Raw genomic sequence first — 18,440 nt, 5'->3', positions numbered from 1 at the left:
AATCGTTATCATAGCAGAAGAAGAACAACGCAGCCATGGCCTCTCCCGAAGCTACTGTGCATGACGAAGAACGCACTCCCCCGCCACCCACGTTCGCCGGCCGTCTTAAACTCGAAGACTTTAAGTTCGACGGCAATGGCTCAACATCAACATCGCCTTCACCAGGCGGAATCCGGAGAAGTACTCGTCTGTCATCAACCAAATCAACGAGCATAACCACAAATGCAACCTCCACCACCTCATCATCTCCCCGCAAGACAACCCAAACCAGTCACACCCAAACCACCACCAGTACCATCACTACAACCACCCAAACCCTCGGCACCCCATCTTCATCATCAAAACGCAAACTCACCACTTCAACCTCCTCAAACATATCCACCTCTCTCACTCCAACCCGCCACTCCTCCAAACGTCTCAAAGCTCTCCCGGCCCCCAAAAAAACTTACGACAACATCCCCCAATCCCTCCCCGACTGCCTCGCCCCAAACCTCACTCTCCTCTTCATCGGCCTCAACCCGGGCCTCTCAACCGCCATCCAACAACACGCCTACGCGCACCCGACCAATCTCTTCTGGCGCCTGCTCCATTCGTCCGGCATCACGCCCGTGTTATGCAGTCCCTCCGAAGACCGGACGTTGCCGGAACGGTTTGCGCTGGGATTAACGAATATCGTTGGAAGACCTACGCGTAACGGGGGGGAGTTGACCAAAAAAGAGATGGATGATGGGGTTGAAATACTGGAAAAGAAGGTGAGGGAGTGCAGGCCTGAGGCGGTGGCGGTGGTGGGGAAGGGGATTTGGGAGAGCATTTATCGTGTGAGGCACGGGGGGAAGGGGTTGAAGGGGAAGGGGAATGGTGGGCTGCCGAAGGATTGGAAGTATGGATGGCAGGATGAGAGTGAGAATATGGGTGTTGTTGAAGCAGGGGAGGATAAGGAGGATGGAGAAAATGACGAAAAAGGGTGGAAGGGAGCAAGGGTGTTTGTGGCTACTAGCACTAGTGGTTTAGCGGCGACGGTGGGGAGGGCGGAGAAGGAGAGGATTTGGAGGGAGTTAGGGGAGTGGGTGGAGAGGAGGAGGGAAGAAAGAAAGGCGGAGAAGGAGAAGGGGAAGGAGGGGGTCAAGGGGATGGGCGAGAGGAGGGTAGAGGAAGAGAAGGAAGAAAACGAAAACGATAAATAAGGAGGCGAATGGCAGGTTGCTGAGACGGGTCAGATGGGTGACTGACGTTGATAGAGTTGAAGTTGAAAGGTCATTTTTGCATGTTGGCGCGTCCGAGTCTCGTTCGGCTGGTTGGGTCCCTATGTGCCGTTCGTTGGCAGGAAGCAAGCAAGGAATCAAGAAAAGCAGATTTGTTTAACGAATGGATACTTGAACTTTTTCTTGTGGATGTAGAAGTGACAATACGATCGTTCGTCAGACCCGCCAAAGTTATTGCGGATAAATCGTCAATTGACCATCAAACCAAATGACGACTCGCTTAGGATATCTTAGAATTTCATAATGACAGTTTGGTAGCACCAGAGGGGAAAACTGAACAGAAGCAATAACACGAAGAGAAGGCAAGACACAGGAATTAGCCATACCCATAACCATAACCATAACTCCATCCCTTCCAATCCCTTGAACTGACCTGACTTAACCTAAACAGCTGGAAAACCTGAACACAAGAAACTAAACTGATGCCCAACATTTCCCATTCTCTCTACCAACAACAACAATCTGGGTATCAAGGTAGAGAGCCACCATAAACACAATCCATCATCACAATCCTCTCACTAACGAGAACAAGCCCTTCAGTTCGTCCCATTGGTTCCATACCCCTGAGCACCCGAACTTCCACCAACAGTCCTCCTAGCCCTGCCCGTGATATCCTGCCACGTAGCTCCAAACCTCCTCGACGTACTCGCCAGCAACCCTTCCTCTTCATCCGCCTGCGCCTCCTCGTCAATCTCACTCAGATTCAATCTGGGCGTCCTGACCAGACTAGTAAAAAACACCAGCAAGAACACGGTCAAGAACGCAAACTGGGCCCAAAAGTCAATGGCGCCAAACACGGGCCAGTTGAGCACGATACGGTTCAAGAAAGTGGACATGACGGTGGGCGTGCAGACGTCTTTGGCCAGGGGGTCTGTTAGAGACTCGGAGCAGGGGCGGATCATGTCCCTGTGGTTCGTGCAGTCTGGTTTGGTACCGGGGACTAAAGCAAGACCTTGGCAGAAGGTTTGTGTGCCGTACATGGCGTATTGAGGGGCGAGAAGGTTGACGACGGCGTAGTTGATGGCGAGGATGATGAGGGCTTGCATGACGGTTGCGATGAGCAGGGCTTGAGGGGCGGTGCGGCCCTTCTTGATTTGGAAAAGCCTGACCCAGAGGAAGCGGATGCCGACGGAAGCAATGCCGGTGATGGAGCTGCTGAAGAGGAAGAGGATCAGGAAGGCCATGAGAATGTAATCGACGGGAAAAGCCTTGGCGGCCTTGACGAAGACCCAGTTGACGGGCTGGAAGACGTTGATGTGTCCGAGGATGTAGCCGCAGTGGGACTTGCAGACCGAGTTGGCGGCCTTGTCGATGGCGGTGATGAGCATGGAGATCCAGAGGATTACTGAGAGCAAAAGCAGGAGGATGCCGCCGATGAGTTTCAGCGGACGGAAAACGGCCTGGGTCTTGGTCCAGATTTGGATGATGGTGGATTGCCCCTCGCCGCGTGCTTCGGCTGCTAGACGCTGGCGGCGAACGAGAGTGCGTTCCTCACGGAGTAAAAGGTCGAGCTCGCGCCTGTCCTTCTGAGACATGGCTTCGATGCGACCGGCGTTGCGCATCTCGATTTGACGCTGGAGCTCGCGGTTGTGCTCGAGGTCGGAAGCAGTCGTGGCGGAAAGTTGAGGGGCCGAGATGGACGGGGCACTCTTGATGAATGAGACTGGAAGGAGAGCCAGACCGGCTCCGGTGTAGAGAACGTAGAGAAGCGTTCCCAGTGTCATGAGCAGTCCGAGGCCAAAGCTGAGAGCCTTCTCGCCCTTGTTGTTTGTCAACAGACGCCTGAAATAGTCGAGGTCGAGATGTCGGCCATGATCTTGGGCGGCAGCAGGGACGAAGAAGCCTACGAGGAACAGGATGATGACGAGAAAGATGAAGGCAATGGTATATTTTAAGGATTGCGCGAACCGGGTAGTCCAAGTTTCTCTCCCTTCCTCCTCAAGAACCTCATCGTGCTCTTCGTACCAGAAGTATGCGAACGGGATAACGACCAGGCAGAGGAGCGCATCGAAACTGTACAGGGAGTAGTAGACAATCTTGAGCGTCGTGAGAATGCCGTCGATACGTTCCGGTGTTGCCCAATCTTTCTTGGTGCCCCTTGATGCGGATGCGGTGGAGGAGACGAGGGCGATATCGACGGGAAGAAGGAACACTGTAGCTAGAAGAGAGGTGAGACTGATGATGGCGACGGTGGTGACAAGCTTGGAGCGATCATATGGGGTTTGCCAGGTAAAGATGGTGATGACGGCGACGAGGAAGACTAGAGCAACGGCGACGGCGTAGGCGGTCCAGATCAAGCTAGTCTGGAGTAGCCCGGCGGGTGCCACCATTGGGGTGGTATCCATGGTGGGTGGTTGATGACTGTCGATTGCGACAATCGAGAGTTGATAAATTGGAAGATGGTTAAGTTCAGAGACACTGCAACATGTCAATCAAACAATAACTGTGACAGGTGAATGCGGTGGATGGTACGGTAAGATAGGTAAGATTGTGTGATGCCGTCATGGAATGGAAGGAACACCAAACGAAAAGGGAGAGGATGCGGAAGGGACGGACGACGGTTGGGACCCGGACCTGTTGATCAATGTTACGGTACACAAACAGGAGCTGCGAAGCGTGACGTAATTTGCGGACTTCACTGTAGCTAAAGATTTAGCGTCCCCTGCACTGCAAATGCACGCAATTCCGGGGGTGGGCCTGGAGGTGGCCTGGCCCGGCCTGACAGCTGGTGGGGCCAACCTTGACGGTCCCCTGCACCTATTTAATCCAGCCAACCCTTCCCCGAATCTTCGACTTGTTCTTGTTCTTTTTTTCTTCTTCTTTTTTTCTTCTTCATCCGAGATCGCGTTTTTGCCATTTGAAAACTACATACCTGACCGCTCTCAGTTGGCTTCGGCTGGCTAAGGAATTTTTGTAACCTACTACGAGATCCTTTTTCGGTTCATCTTTTCATTGCCTACGGTTCCTTGTTGAGGGCCGTGCTGAGGAAGGAAACGGATGGGGGGTGCACGGCATTTTGCGTAGGAGGACTTTTGGTAGGGCGCGCGAGTGGGTGGCTACAGAGAACTGCTGTGACTGTGGGTATTCAGCCGCTAAATGGCCGATTATTTTGTAGGGAAGCCACTCAAGAATTCATTCCCCTCACGTTTCATAAATTCATTACATCTGGTAGCATCTCTGATAGCCAATCATGCTTCAAACATCACAGCTCCCGTCGTACTTATTGGGCTGCCTCTGTGACCCGTGTGTTTTCGGAGTACCCGACCACGTGAGTTGGCGATGCGGAGGCTTTGTCAAGAACGGCGGGGGCCGAACGCGCTTATCGATTGCGACGCGACCAAACAAACCTCACAACTTCAACCGGCTGTCCCCAGCTTCACCATCTCGGAAGAGGCTTTTCGCCATACGATAAATGTCCCTACAACTCAAGATGAAACGATATTCCCTTTGAACCAAGATTACGAGGAAAGGCTTTTCCCAATTGCATTTCAGCGGCTTCTATGACCGGGTCCCCAAACTGAATCAACAACACTAAATCATTGCTCCCATATCGCCAGTCTCACCATGGCCTTACCGGCCCTAGATATTCCCACATGGTCGCCTGGCTTCCTTGCCGGCAAGCAGAAGATACCGCGCAGTATCCTTCGAGTTCACCGGGACCAGCAAGAATTACTCGACCGCCAAGATGCCTGGAATCCAGATGGTTTTGCAAATGTGCCAGCAGAGCTTCTGCAAGAAGTCAAGGCGCAGTACATCCGCAGTATCGCACCTCCACCTTCGCCACTACAAAGAACTCCCTCTCCGGCACCACAGCACACAGAATCCGTAAGAGAGGATGAGGAACAAGACGAACCATCAACACCGAAACCAACCGGTACAGGTTCCGAAGAGGGAACACCCATCCCTTGGTCGCCATCTCCGGAGCACCATATCCGACCAACGACACCTGTTAACGACGGCGAAGCAAAGGATAGAACACCAGAATTGGAGCCATCACCAGAACACGACTCTACCCCTAAACAGGCGACAATAGCAACTCCCGACCTCCCCACTCGGGCCCTACCGGAACGACTTTGGTCCCAGAAACGCCCAGCAGAACATCGCCCATCATCTCCACCAGTCTTCAAAGTCAAGGCTCGCGTTCCCTTCTTGCCAGAATTCCCTCCGAGCAGTAGCGTTGCTTCCGAGGGCGGATTGGAATTTGAAGTCCCCAAGGCGGTCACCGACGTTCTTCCTCCGGTCAACAAAGCGGCCTTGCCTATTCTGCCCCATCGTGCAGAGTTAGAGCAGACTCCTCCATCAGCCCAAATCATCCCGGCCAGCTACCTTTCTCGTACAACGCCGTCGAGGCCGCCACCGGAAAAGCATCGCCGGATCATGCCGAAATCTGTCACCACTGTATATAGCGATTACAGGTCGACTGCCGAGCCCGAACGTTCTTCGGCCACGTTTCCAAGAGCAGAAACGGAAGATACCGCGATGACAAGGTTGTCTGAGCATATCGCCGATACCCAACAGCCTTCCGGAGAGCAGTCTGCTGATACCAGTAGTCATTCGGTGAAGACGACGGAACAAGGGACTCAACAACTGGCCAGCTCTGACGAGAAGATCCCACCGAACGGGCCGCCCTCTCAAGTTCCTTATACTGCCTACAAAGTGGCATACCCAGACTACGAGGGAACTCTCGGCGACTTTGTGCGGGCAGTTCTTTGTGTCCGTGATCTTCGAAAGCGAAGTGCCATCATGGAATTTCTCTATGACGACTTTGTCCGCTACTATTGCAATGACTACCTACAGTACATACGCGAAGCAGCAGCAGATGGCCATGGCCATGTCCCAGTCCGGGCAGCCATAGAGTTTTACAATGACCAGGTTTCCAGACCTCGCTACCAAAAGGGGGTCCTGACTAAAGAAAACATTAATGATGTTCTCGACAAGTACCCTAAGATGGTACGGTCGATCAGCGAGACTCTGGAGTCTGCTGCCACGCCATCAGTCCTAGAGGAAAACGGAGATTCAAGCAAACCAAAGGTAGCGCCTATTATTCCATCGCCGTCGACGACGAACCGTTTACCAAAGGCATGCATGGTTGCAAAGTCAACCACGAAAGCTCTGGTCGGGACCCTCCGAGCCGAACTCGCTTCAGACCCCATCTACCCTCCATCCTCGATACCGCAAAAGAGAATCCGGCCGGTTATCCAGGCCATTGACCGTTCGGTGCCACGTCGACTATCCAACAGGCCTCTGGAACTTGAGCCTCCTATTGAAGATGAACCAATACCAGGTTCAGATGCTGCTGCGCCTATCGAGATAGACTCGGCGTCTTCATCATTATCACCATCTCCTTCGCCTCCTCCTGCTGTGCTTCCACAACCACCTAGTCGCTCACAAGGCCGTGGCCCTACTTCATCCGCCACCAAAGTCACTCGACCACAGGAGCAAGTCGGTAAAAGCTCGCCTCCACGAGAGGCATCAGCAGGCTTTAAAAGGCCACGACTGGATACTAGCCCACCACCACCTCCAGCTTCCTCAACAAAAATCACCACGCAACAGGTCTCTATCAGTCCGCCGCCTCCTCGGCGGGCATCAAACGTTGCCGTCAGCTCCCTAACACTGCCCATCAACCACCAACGAACACAGCAAGAAAACATCCGTCCCAGCTCGCAAATCGTACCAGGGACTCCCGCCCCAGCACCAGCACCAGCACCAGCACGATCTCTTCCTCAAACAACTGCACCAAGCCCTTCATGTCCTCTTATCACCCAGATCCCCACTAACACCAACTTGACCAACCCGAACACCAACCTCCCCATGCTCAGCCAACTCAGCAACGCAGATAGTATTCCCGACCCCTTTGCCCCATCCTCCCCCACAACCCGCTCAAAGCTCCTTTCCAGCAGCGCCACCAAGACCAAGACCAAGATATTCTCACTTCCCCTTCCTCCCGGCCCGTCACGGCCAGCTAGTACTACCATCACTACTGGAACCACAGCCGCAGTCCATCATCACTTAGTCAACCAGAACCCGAACCCCTTCCTCTCAACCCAAACCAGCAACGCAGATAGTATCCCCGAACCCAGCCTTCCTCCACGCTTACAACGTCAGCGAAACTCCATCTACAACTCCAGCTTGAACTCTTCAAGTTCTTCAAGTTCTAGTTCAAGGTTAACTTCCTCGAACCTATCGAGGTTAGCGCATATTACTAGTAGCAGAAAGTTTTTGCAGAGGAAGCCAGCGGTGGGAACACCAATCCCATCTAGTTCAGCTTCGGGATCAGGGATGGGGTCGGGATCAGGGTCGGTCGGGGTTGGGGTGACGAGTAGCGCTGTTTCGGGGGTTGTTGGATCAGGTGGTATTGTGAAGAGTAAAGGCAAGGATAAGGGAACAGATAAGGGCAAGGGAAAGGCAAAAGTGAAGGATACTGGGAGAGATTTGAGGGCGCAGTATTTCGTTGAGTTTGTGAGGAAGAAGAAGATGCAGGAGATGAGGGAGGCGGCGGAGAGGGCGGAGAAGGAGAAGGCTGCTGCTGCTAGCTCGAGTCACCCGGTTCCGGAGGGTAGTAATGGGCGGTAAGCGGGTTAAGCGGTTTCCATGATAGAAATGTTTGGATTATGGTATGTATATATTGACTGTTTGTTGGGTACTGATGTATGCCAGAAGCAAGACACGGCCTTATCAGGACTGAAAGGACTCCTCCCTAGGAAAGATCACTCACATTATGATGAAAGACTACTATCTCTCAAACGATGGTTACCCTTTTGATTCCAAACTCTCTCCAGAGTTCCGAGCAGCCATCATCATACTCATCTCCAAAACCTGCGGCATAACAGCACTGGAAAAAGCCTATACGGCGAAACGTATCTGGTCGCCCCTGGGCATCCTCCACAAGCACCAGCCCAGCATACGCTGCGGTGTCGATGGTTTCGTTGCCGACTTGATTGGCATTCTCTGCCCCATCCTCGACCTCCTCCTCCATCACCCCTACGAATTCAGTCAACACGAGGAGCCATACGCCAGTTCTACCGCTCCCATATTTCTCGACTCCTTCTTCTTCTTCTGTTTCGGGAGCAGTATCAAGTACCACCACCACTTCATGTCCTTGCCCTCCCACCGGGACCTTTATTTTTCCCTCTCCGGAAACAAAGCTTGGCGATGATGGTCTCCCCCGCATAAGCCGGGTCGCCATCGAGGCTGTCACTTCTCCCATAGGCCCTTCTATGTCAAGATACCCAGAAGCGACAGAGTCGAACTCCCCGCCAGCATAAGCCGGGGTAATCTTAGCTCCGAAGATGTTCACCCCAGGCGCTGGTCGGAGAACCTGCTTGACCTCATCGGCGGCGGGAAACATAAACACGGCGTCGTCGATGGATGCTCAAGACCAGGAGGGGGCTCGATAGCCAGCTGGCCGCTTTCGGGGGGCCGTGAAAAATGAACCAAAGTCGAGATTTGTACCTTTATCTGCGTTATTACTCTCCTCCGGCGACGCATACCAGCAAAGCGCCGCCGGGAAGTCCTCCTTCCACAATCCGGCCAGGTATTTCTTCCCCGTTTCTTGATGGTAAACCTGGGCGATAGCGGACAAGGCACGCAGCTTGTCGGAGGTAAAGGAAAGATAACGTTTGGAGTATTGTATCACGATACTGGACCACGGCTGGGACGATGATAGCACGAAGAACGGGTCGGAATTGTGAGACGACTGCTGCTCAGCTTTCCGCGCACGAATGTGCGACTCAAGCATGCCATAGGAGTCAGAAATCGTTCTGCAGCTCCATTCTAGAAGCGTGCTGCGGTAGAGCAACACCCGCGGGGAGAGGGCGTGCTCCTGGTACGTCCAAGCTCTCGAGCTGATGGGGTCTCGGTACATGGATGGGGTCTCATAGGCGTATGCCTCTGTCGCCCTTGCTTGTTTCTCCTGGTTTTCTTCCTCGTCTTCTCCGTGATGAGACATGGACCCCTGCCAAGACCGATCCACGACCTTCAGTTTTACCGGCGGGCAAAGCTGATACTTATGTCCGCGACGGTAAAGGAACCCATCATCAGCCTTTCTCGACCACGCTGCACTGATAGTTACGGTAGCGTGTTGATATATTTTAGGCATCTTGCCGAGTTCCCTTCTGAGGTCATGTTCGTCGTCCTGGATGATGCAGAGGGCGTCGACCCACAGGTAGGGAATGACCAGGCCCCGACACACCCGAACAGCGTCTTGAATTGCTCGGGGAAGCTTGTCGAAGGAGATATCGTTGTAGTGGGCTGCTTTGATTTTTTGGGTGGTCTTGACGGGTTGGTCGCCGCCCCAGACGTAGCTTAGCGCACACCATGTTTGGGCTTCGTCACCCATGCTAGAGGACTTCACAAGTTTTACGCCGTGTTCGCTGACTTGGAGGAGCCGGGTGGGCGTGAATGCATGTGCTTCAGATGATGATGGCGGTAGGCGGCAGCGCGGGTGGGAAGAGAGACATGTCGAGATCCAGTTGCGCGAGAGCCGGAAAGCTTCCGGGGAGCATGGGTCGCAATCTAATGATTCACTTGGTTTTCCTGGTGGTTGTCAGTAAAATCTAGCACGGCAAGTGGAGATGATCTTCCTCAGACACTTACCCGATGAGAAAATTACCTTCAAGTTGCCAAACGAGGGAAGCCTATCCTCTCCGCCCAGCTTATGGGACAACGTAAGCCCTCTGCCAGTAAGTAATCCGTATACTGTCTTGGAGCCATCAATGTCCAATACGTCGAGCGAGAGCCCTTTGTCCATCAAGTTTGGAAGGAGATATCCAAACAAAGGACATCCTTCATCTCGCGCTAGCAGCGCATCAGAGATATTGTCGGCTAAGTGAACCTGTCCCCCGACGCCCTTGCCTGCTTTTAGCTCAGCTTCATCTAGGACAATCCTGGCGCAGTGGCGGCAGCTGTGGACCTCGTAAGTGTGCTTCCAGTTGCTGCCCAAGTCAAGGACCCTCTGTTCACCGAAACGGTCCATGCCTACCCGTGAAGTAAGTTTGCCTCGTGCAGGAGTGAACGGATACTGGAAGGTCAGGTAGGCGATTCTTACCACCGAAGCATCAGCCTCTTTTATGCGCGTTTCGTTAGGTTTTTCTTATTTGGGCGAGAAATGGCAGTAGGATATTAAACAGTGACGCTGGGCAGTGAACCAAATCAACGGAGAACCAACGTAAGGTAGAGATGGAGATCCAAGCGTTCAGCCGCAAGACAACGACACTTTTAGTGCGTCCATCCAATCGCTATAGCGGAAGCAGGTTGGTGGTCGAGGTTGAAGAAGTCTGACCAACCAGTGAAGCAGGCGGAACTCAGCTCAAAACATCAATGCTTGTGGTCTAGCCGAAGGTGTAAATGCTGGCATCAACCAGTACGATACATCGTGGGTTGTCCTGAGGCGAAGCGCGCTTATCTATGACGGGCAAAATCTTGGCTCGTGGCTTGAATCAGACCATGAAATTGCTGTCAGAGTGCGTTTTGGAACGCGTGATGAAAAGTACGCGATGGGCTAGCCGCCGTCTTATTTTGCCTGATCCGGTCTGCCATCCCAAAAGCGACGTAACGATTCTGTGGAAGATTTTGCGTTGGGTTGAGTGTTCGTCGATGGGAACGGAAGAGCAAAAGAAAAAAAGGAATGACGAACAGGCGAAAGACTCCGAGAGAAAAAAAAGCCGAGAATGAAAGGAAGAAAGAAGAATAAATGATCTGCCCCGCTATGTGAGGTCTCAATATTTCTGAAATTCAAAACTGCAAACGAGATGCACCTTCCACACGTTGCAACCGAAGCCATATTCCGCATGACCGACTCGGAGGTTCTTCGCTCCTTCCTTCAGGTGTGTCCTCTCTTTCCCTCCTTCCATATGCGGTAGTGTACTTCTTAGGTCTCGATCATCTTACCGGCCCCGAGCGGGCATCTCCAAGCTCCAATCATATATGCTTTACCAACCGAAAAGAAAGAGATAAGAAATCTGAGAGCCAAAGGAAAGTGAAGAGTGAAGGGGAATAACAGGCAAAAGATGGAAACAGAGTCATGAGGCGTAAACACCCCCTTTTTTTTTTTTTCTACAACGCGAGTCAACTTAGTCTTATCTTCCGAACAGAGTGCGGAACCCGTTCCAACAAAGCCTGATATCTGTCGGGAGAAGCGAGCAGCTTCAGCGTTCCAACTCTGTATGCCGTGTTGTTATCCGACCACTCTAGCACGAGGAAATTCATATCGAAGAATGTGCAGCAAAGAAGAAGACAATCCCAAGCCTCTGTCACCAGTCTCTGATATACGGGATCATCCCGCGTCCGAGGCCTATGAACCAAATCTACCCGGCCCCTCACGCCATCGTTTTCGAATTTTACCCTAAGATACCCTTCATCAGGATACTCGGGCCACTTCTCGTGATTCTCCTGAAACTGAAGTTGGAGCACCATATTCTCCACCCATAGATACGTCGACAACTCTGGGATAATTCTTGTGCTATTATCGGATGAGGATGCCGAAGGGGTTGTTGATGACGGTAAGAGATCCATCAGCTGTACGTGAGCACCGTTCTGATCCTCAGCCCAAAAGATTGCCTTGCGCTCAAGCCTGTAGTCGGAGTTCTCTTGATTGCTGAGACTTGGATTGATGTTGGAATTGTAGCTAGTCCCCTTCTGAGCTTTCCAACCGAGCCATGACCAACTGGGAAACTCTGGTCGTCGTCGTACCTCAAAATTTCCCTCCGAAGGCTCAAAGCTGAACCAAAGGGATTGAAAGAATTCCACTGGTAATGATGTTGTTCTGTGTCTGGATTGCTGTGAAGTGTCCTCCAGCGATTCGCCACATTTTTGCAGCAAAACTCCATAGTACGTATAAAAGGGGCATCGTGACAGTAGGCCTCTGATGGCGTCGAAAGCATCCCCTTCGTAAGTTAGATCCCTTGATGAAAATTGTTCAAAATGGCGGAACATATCGCGGAGGTCACCTTCCCCCCGTCGATACCTTTTGAGTTCGAATATTTGAGATAGCACCGGTACAGGTTCATGAGAAACAGCCCCGTCTCTAAGTCTGCTAGCGGTGGTCAAATCGGTAGGCCGTCTGGGAAGAGCTTTATCTTCGGACCATATCTGTGCTGGACACACGAGGTGTGCTAGGTAGTCGGTGAATATCAGAAGTCGGCGGGCTAAGACAGTCTCTTGATATGTCCATCCCCGCGTGGCCCAGATCGAGTTTCGGATTACCTCATGGGCGGTAGGAAGGGATCCGACCAGGGAATAAGAGCCGGTATTGACATAAAGCTGCTCCCTTCTTGGCCTCCGGCTGACTCCGGGAAGTCCATAGGTGGAGTCTTTACCAGCGGCTGCCACTATGGTCAGGTAGGCACCCTGGTATATGTTATCCATATTCTGAATCTGGGCCATCTTGTCCTCGTTGTCATGTTGGTCAATACAGCATTGATCAACCCAAAGATAACGCTTTCCGATGCTCTTTACCACGACAATGCTGTCTCCGATGACTTGAGGAACATCATCTGGTACGAAAAGCCTCCCCGTGCCCTGCTCCCTTTTCAACATGCCAGCCGCCGAGATACCGCCCCAGACGTAGCTGAGGGCCACGTAATCGGTCCCAGGGGGCAGCCTAACGACTTCCCGGCTAAAGCAGTCGATACACCGTAGCGGAGCAGAATGGGTTATGTTGCGGTTGGGCCGACTCTCGATATGATCATGATCACATTGCTGGAGCCAGCCCTGTATCAAGTCGAAGTTGATATGCCTGGAGAGAACGCGCCGCCCTGTAGGTAGGCAGAAAATGCCTTTGTAGCTGTCATCTGGTGATGTCGGTGCCGATTCGTCAGGAAGAAAGTATCCGTTTGCCCTGAGCGTGGGCTCGCAGACATAGTAAGCCTCGCGACCGTCATCCAAAGTCTTGCGGTTGAAATCTAATAGCCTCCCTGGGACAACGCTGCACACGGTCTTTCCAAGAAGATCTTGCTTTGGAAACGATAATTTCGAAACTTCAATCGTTGAGAACAGCCGCAGATGGTAGTGGTCGGCGGAGGGAGTCATAGGTGCTTGGGGCCAACGTGCGGAGTAGAAGAAACGGCAAAGTATGCATATCGCGTCTTTTCTGAGAACACCGAGATCTATCAGGCCACAGTGTCTGGCGCGGGTACTTAGTTTTCCCCATGTTCGTGCCTTCAGCGAAGTGCTATCAAAGAGACTGTTAAAGTCAATCTCCCTGCATCGTTCACAAAGATCGTCGGTGCTTTCCATAGTAGTCTCGCTGCGTTGTTCTTGGACAAGACAGTTTGAGACGGGCGGTCTGGAAGAGGAACGAGATGTCATGGCCGTAACGGTACTGTAACCGATTTGGAGGTTGCTCACTGTTGGAATTAGTGCCAAGAGCAGAGGATGCCAAAGGTTCGAGCGCGCAAGACCGCAGGAAAAATTCGAGGAATTTCCTTCGACTCACGAGACATAATACTGGTGTTTTTTTGTTTTTTTTTTTTTTTTTTTTTTGGACAATCTTGCTTGTTTGTACATGGGAGGATGCAATTCAGCTTAAGAACCAATGATGATGAAAATCCTCGGTTCGTGGCTTGCGACGGCTCGCTCCCAAAAAAAATGAAGCCGGACGGTCAGCTGTACGGCTAAGGTACGCTTACAGCACCAAAGAAGCGTAAAATAACCGCTAGCTGGCGTCCGAGTTTTTGTTTGGAGATCGAGGACGGGTCATCGACATTGCTGTCATTGCGGGCTTTGATGGGCAGCTGTGGATAATCGTAACGATAAGCGCGCGATGGGCTTGTTGGCGATGCTTGCCGGTTGACGAGACAGAGAAGAAAGAAAGAAAAAAGAAAGGGAACAAGAAACAAAAAAGAAAAGGAGAGACCCAGAACAAAAAAGCCCGGCGAGAAACAAGGACGAGAGAGAAGTCTGAGAGGACGAAAAGAGAAAGAAGAAGGGATTACCAGGCGAAGCCAGACCAGGTCTGAATGGGATTGGAAATTTCCAAGCGGTTTACACCTTCTGTCGTTCCAACCTGCCCATGTAAACTCGGACAGCTTCCCACTCCTTCCTTGCTTCCTTCCTGGAAAACGCATCCTGGCCTTCTTGGGGCAGTTATCACCCACCATTACCACGGCATCTGCCTGGCGCAGATGAATCAAGATTGATGTGACCTATCAGGTTCATGGGTATCATTTGTCTATGTTCTTTTCCTCTTGGGGTTATTTCCCCTCGCTCTCCCTTCCTTCCTTTTTGTGACCCAACAGAGGTAAGTACCTCCTCCCCGGGCAGCTCTGATCTCCAGCTAGGGCAACACCAGAAGCGCCATCATGTGCTCCCTATTCCGCCATTCGGCAACCCCTCCGTATCCTCATCCCGCTCACAGTACGTTCCCGCCATGTTGGTGGCTTCCAGTTCAGACTGGTACCCAACCATCCCTTATCCCTTCCACATCAGTTCTTCCTCCCCCTAGTCCTTACACGTCCTCGCCTTCTCCTCTGCCTCCTCTTTCTGCTGTCTCTTCTCCTCCTCTTCCAACGTCATCGTCCGCAACTGCAATGCATGGATCCCGCCCTCCTTGGCCATTTCGTCCTTGAGCAATCCGTATACCAACCGATGGCGCGCCGGCTGCATTTTTCCCCTGAAGGCGTCCGACGAAATGATCACCCGGAAGTGCGTCTCCTGAGAGGTGACGCCGCGCATGGCGGAGTGGTGGGCGTGGAGGTGCGAGTCGTTGTGGATTTGGAGCGTGCGTGGTTGCAGGTTGGCGGTGATCTGTGAGGGAGGGGTATGAGGTTAGAACATTTCTTGAAAACGAGGGCAGAGGGATGAAGGGGGAGGACGCATGAGGGAGGAGGGAAACGAACCTTTTCACGAATCGCATCCGCCATTGGGGTAGTAGAAGGGGATTCCGTCCCCGAGGAAGACATGGTGCTGGTGGTGGAGAGTGGTCGGAAGGCGGTCAACGAGGTTACGGAGCTGGTGGCGCTTCTGGCGAGGCCGAAGACGGTGCGGCGCAACATAGAAGTAGATCCGGGGTGGTATCGGCCGGAAGACTAGGGAACTTGGAGGTTTTGGGTCGGGTGGCTATGCGCTTGCGCTTTTGATGCAGTTGGCGCGGGGCGTGTCGATGTTTGGCTTTAGTTCGCAAATGACCGCGTCAATTTGAGCATAAATTGCAAGTTTGTCGGGATGTCGAATGATGGTGATGATGTTCGAGATCAACAAACTTCTTCAAAGTTGTTCGTGGTGGAGGGGCAGAGGAGAGCTTGACCAAAGGTTGGATGACAGAAGCCAATGGGAATTCGCGGGGACCCCCATTGTTTACACCCCATGTAAAAACGCCCCACGATCTTTCGGCTGCAGGGGTGGACATCAACTGTGGGGTGGGACAGAAAGCCGCTGTAGGACGGGAGGCGCCATCTTTTTACCGTATTGCCGAAGCGGGAGATGGAGGGTGGACGGGAATTCCCCAAAGGATACTTGGAGCACCAGGAGAAAACATGTTCCTTAGTATGTCTCTAGCATTTAGTGTGAGGTGGTGTACAAATACTGTTCCTCATGGCGATGTTTGTTGACATACGAGGTGATATAGCTCGAACGTTGGCGTTGCCAGTGCAACCATGAGGAGGTCAAAGAGGCGACCCGACTCGGCATTCTCTTGTTCCACTTCCTTGGTGCCATGGTTTTGGATTCATGACGCCCAATCCTTGTTGTATCTCCGGTCCACCATTTCCACCGGGCCGGGGCTAGGTACCTCTAGATCAGCACTTGAGAAGCGCCTTGTGAACTCGACATCGGGTTGGTGTAAGCCGACCGACCAATTCACCACCTACCTAAACCGTGCTCCGTTAGACAGGGCACGCGTACCGTCTCCAGTCCCAGATCATCGCAATATAAAGTGGCCAAGGTAGTACCCGCCGCCCAACCTCCGGGGCCCTCTTTCTTCTTTCCCAATGACCCTACCCTTTATAACCCTCGGCACCAGGCGACTTGGTTCCCGGTTGCTTAACAAGACCTCTCCTGCCGCCTTTGCTTCCCCTCCTCGATACCTCAACTGCAGATCGGTCGGTGCCTTCAGAATGGCGTCCACACTCCCCAAACTGCCCGTCTTCGAGGCCATCTCTCGTCATGACCCCGAGTCGACTGTCGTCGTTCACTCCAACAGCGGAAGGACTTTCAAGTATGGCGAGCTCCTAGAGGATGTCTACAAGACCCGGAACAGGCTATATGAGACCGCTGGCAAGGAAGATCTTAACGGCGAACGCATCGCTTTCTTGGTAGAAAACAGCTACGATTATGTAGGTAAGCCAGTCATCTATCTACATCCAGCCATTGATTTTGAACGGCAAAAGATACTAACATGGAATTCCGTAACAAGTAACTCTACTGGCATGTTTGGCGGCCAAGTCTATTGCCGTACCCTTGTCTCCTGCTTTCCCAGCTCCGGAGCTCCAGTACATCCTGAACCACAGCGAAGCCCTGCTGCTCCTCTCCTCCGCCAAGTTCACCAATAAGGCACAGGAGGTGCTAAAGACGGAATTGGACTCTAAGCCAACTCTTCTTGAGCTGACCAAGTTCCAAGGAGGAAGCCAGCATGAAAAAGTCACTCTGGACACCAAGTCCGGACCGGGAGAGGCGGGCATGATGCTCTACACTTCCGGAACCACAAACCGTCCTGTAGGAAATCTCCCGTTCTACTATTAACCAAAGGGTTGCTGACAGACAATTGTACAGAAAGGCGTACTCATCCCTCAATCGGTCATGACCGCTCAAGCCTGCTCCCTCATCCATGCCTGGGAATACACCGCAGCCGACCACCTCCTCCACGTGCTCCCATTGCACCACATCCACGGCACCATCAACGCCATTTTCACCCCTCTCTTCGCCGGCAGCTCCATCGAGTTCATGTTCCCCTTCAACCCCGACGCCGTCTGGAAGCGTTTCGCCGCCCCTTTCCTCCCCGACACCTCCGATAAGGAGAAGGTCACCTTCTTCACCGTCGTCCCGACTGTCTACTCCCGCCTCCTAACGACCCACAAGCACCTGCCCGACGACTTCCAAGCGGCCACCCGCGAAGCTATCGCCCCCTCCAACCTCCGCCTCGCAATCTCCGGCTCCGCCGCCCTCCCGACCCCGATCAAGAAGGCCTGGCACGACCTTTCTTCCGGCAACGTCCTCCTCGAGCGCTACGGCATGACGGAAGTAGGCATGGCCCTCTCTTGCGGCCTCGAAACCGCCGACCGCGTCGACGGCTCCGTCGGCTGGCCTCTCCCGGGTGTGGAAGCCCGCCTGGTAGATATCGAGAACAACACCATCATCGAACCCGGTCAGGAATGGGACCCCGAGACGGGCCGCGAGCGCGCGGGCGAGATCCAGTTGCGCGGACCCAGCATCTTCAGGGAGTACTGGCGCAACCCCGAAGCGACAGCCAAGGAGTTCGTCACGGACGAGAAGGACGTGGCGGGCAGCAAGGGCCGGTGGTTCAAGACGGGTGACGTAGCCGTCAGGCGACCGGCGCCCGAGGGCGCGGGCAAGAGCGACCGCGAGAGCCAGAAGGATTGGGCGCGGGGGGACATGTACTTCATCCTGGGGCGGAAGAGCGCGGACATTATCAAGAGCGGCGGCGAGAAGGTGTCAGCGCTCGAGGTGGAGAGGGAGATGCTCAGCCTGCCGCAGGTGGCCGAGTGCGCGGTGCTGGCGGTGCCTAGTGGCAAGTGGGGACAGAAGGTTGGCGCGGTGGTGATTCTGGATAGGGAGCATGTGCCGGAGGGCAAGTGGAGCCCGCTGGAGATGAGGAGGGCGTTGAAGGATCGGTTGGCGGCGTACAAGATCCCCCAGGTGCTGAAGATTGTGGATAAGATCCCGAGGAACGCGATGGGGAAGATTAACAAGAAGAATCTGGTTAAGGAGGTGTTTGCGGATGAGTTTAGTGGAGATGAGCTCTAGGTGGAAAGATGACGGAAGCTTAACAGTAAGGAAAGAAACATCTCCTGAAGAGACATGGGATTTGGTTATAGTACGAAGGAATAGCAAGCCAGGAGCTGGATAGTCACTTTGCTCGTCTAGGGTCATCTGTAGAAACAAACGGTATATAGATGGTACAAATGCATTAGAGGCATTGTCTCACATTTCGTTGTGTAAACTTGTTTAAACTGCATTGATGATCGTTAAGTTATCTCCAGATATTGTACTCATGTTTACCTTCCC

At 53.0% G+C, this 18,440-nt stretch overlaps 6 protein-coding genes across 6 annotated transcripts; 3 read left to right on the top strand and 3 right to left on the bottom strand.

The window, feature by feature from the left end:
- Window positions 1-35: 35 nt before the first annotated feature.
- On the top strand, window positions 36-1,184 carry SMAC4_04996 (uncharacterized protein; the record flags this gene model as incomplete). The annotated part of the gene is made up of 1 exon (XM_003352833.1): window positions 36-1,184. The coding sequence occupies one exon, from the start codon at window positions 36-38 to the stop codon at window positions 1,182-1,184; it is 1,149 nt and encodes a 382-aa protein (XP_003352881.1).
- Window positions 1,185-1,370: 186 nt separating this feature from the next.
- Window positions 1,371-3,630, bottom strand: SMAC4_04997 (uncharacterized protein). Its single transcript, XM_003352834.2, has one exon. It carries the CDS (start codon window positions 3,605-3,607, stop codon window positions 1,799-1,801), a length of 1,809 nt encoding a protein of 602 aa, XP_003352882.1. The 5' UTR covers window positions 3,608-3,630; the 3' UTR covers window positions 1,371-1,798.
- A 1,196-nt stretch (window positions 3,631-4,826) lies between these two features.
- Window positions 4,827-7,835, top strand: SMAC4_04998 (uncharacterized protein; the record flags this gene model as incomplete). The annotated part of the gene is made up of 1 exon (XM_024655389.1): window positions 4,827-7,835. One exon carries the CDS (start codon window positions 4,827-4,829, stop codon window positions 7,833-7,835), a length of 3,009 nt encoding a protein of 1,002 aa, XP_024511284.1.
- Window positions 7,836-8,001: 166 nt separating this feature from the next.
- SMAC4_04999 (uncharacterized protein) lies at window positions 8,002-10,739 on the bottom strand (the record flags this gene model as incomplete). The annotated part of the gene is made up of 3 exons (XM_024655390.2): window positions 9,858-10,739; window positions 8,715-9,797; window positions 8,002-8,633 (listed from the first exon to the last, which is right to left on the bottom strand). The coding sequence occupies exons 1-3, from the start codon at window positions 10,234-10,236 to the stop codon at window positions 8,002-8,004; spliced, it is 2,094 nt and encodes a 697-aa protein (XP_024511285.2). The 5' UTR covers window positions 10,237-10,739.
- A 3,658-nt stretch (window positions 10,740-14,397) lies between these two features.
- SMAC4_05000 (uncharacterized protein) lies at window positions 14,398-15,560 on the bottom strand. The gene is made up of 2 exons (XM_003352837.2): window positions 15,098-15,560; window positions 14,398-15,005 (listed from the first exon to the last, which is right to left on the bottom strand). The coding sequence occupies exons 1-2, from the start codon at window positions 15,251-15,253 to the stop codon at window positions 14,700-14,702; spliced, it is 462 nt and encodes a 153-aa protein (XP_003352885.1). The 5' UTR covers window positions 15,254-15,560; the 3' UTR covers window positions 14,398-14,699.
- Window positions 15,561-15,903: 343 nt separating this feature from the next.
- SMAC4_05001 (uncharacterized protein) lies at window positions 15,904-18,369 on the top strand. The gene is made up of 3 exons (XM_066090218.1): window positions 15,904-16,535; window positions 16,612-16,910; window positions 16,968-18,369. The coding sequence occupies exons 1-3, from the start codon at window positions 16,187-16,189 to the stop codon at window positions 18,177-18,179; spliced, it is 1,860 nt and encodes a 619-aa protein (XP_065945502.1). The 5' UTR covers window positions 15,904-16,186; the 3' UTR covers window positions 18,180-18,369.
- The last annotated feature ends 71 nt before the right edge of the window (window positions 18,370-18,440 follow it).

Source organism: Sordaria macrospora, chromosome 1 (assembly GCF_033870435.1).
Source record: "Sordaria macrospora chromosome 1, complete sequence".
Classification (NCBI taxonomy): domain Eukaryota; kingdom Fungi; phylum Ascomycota; class Sordariomycetes; order Sordariales; family Sordariaceae; genus Sordaria; species Sordaria macrospora.
The sequence above is the reverse complement of the archived record's forward strand: the minus strand, read 5'-3'. Positions and strand labels throughout refer to the sequence as shown.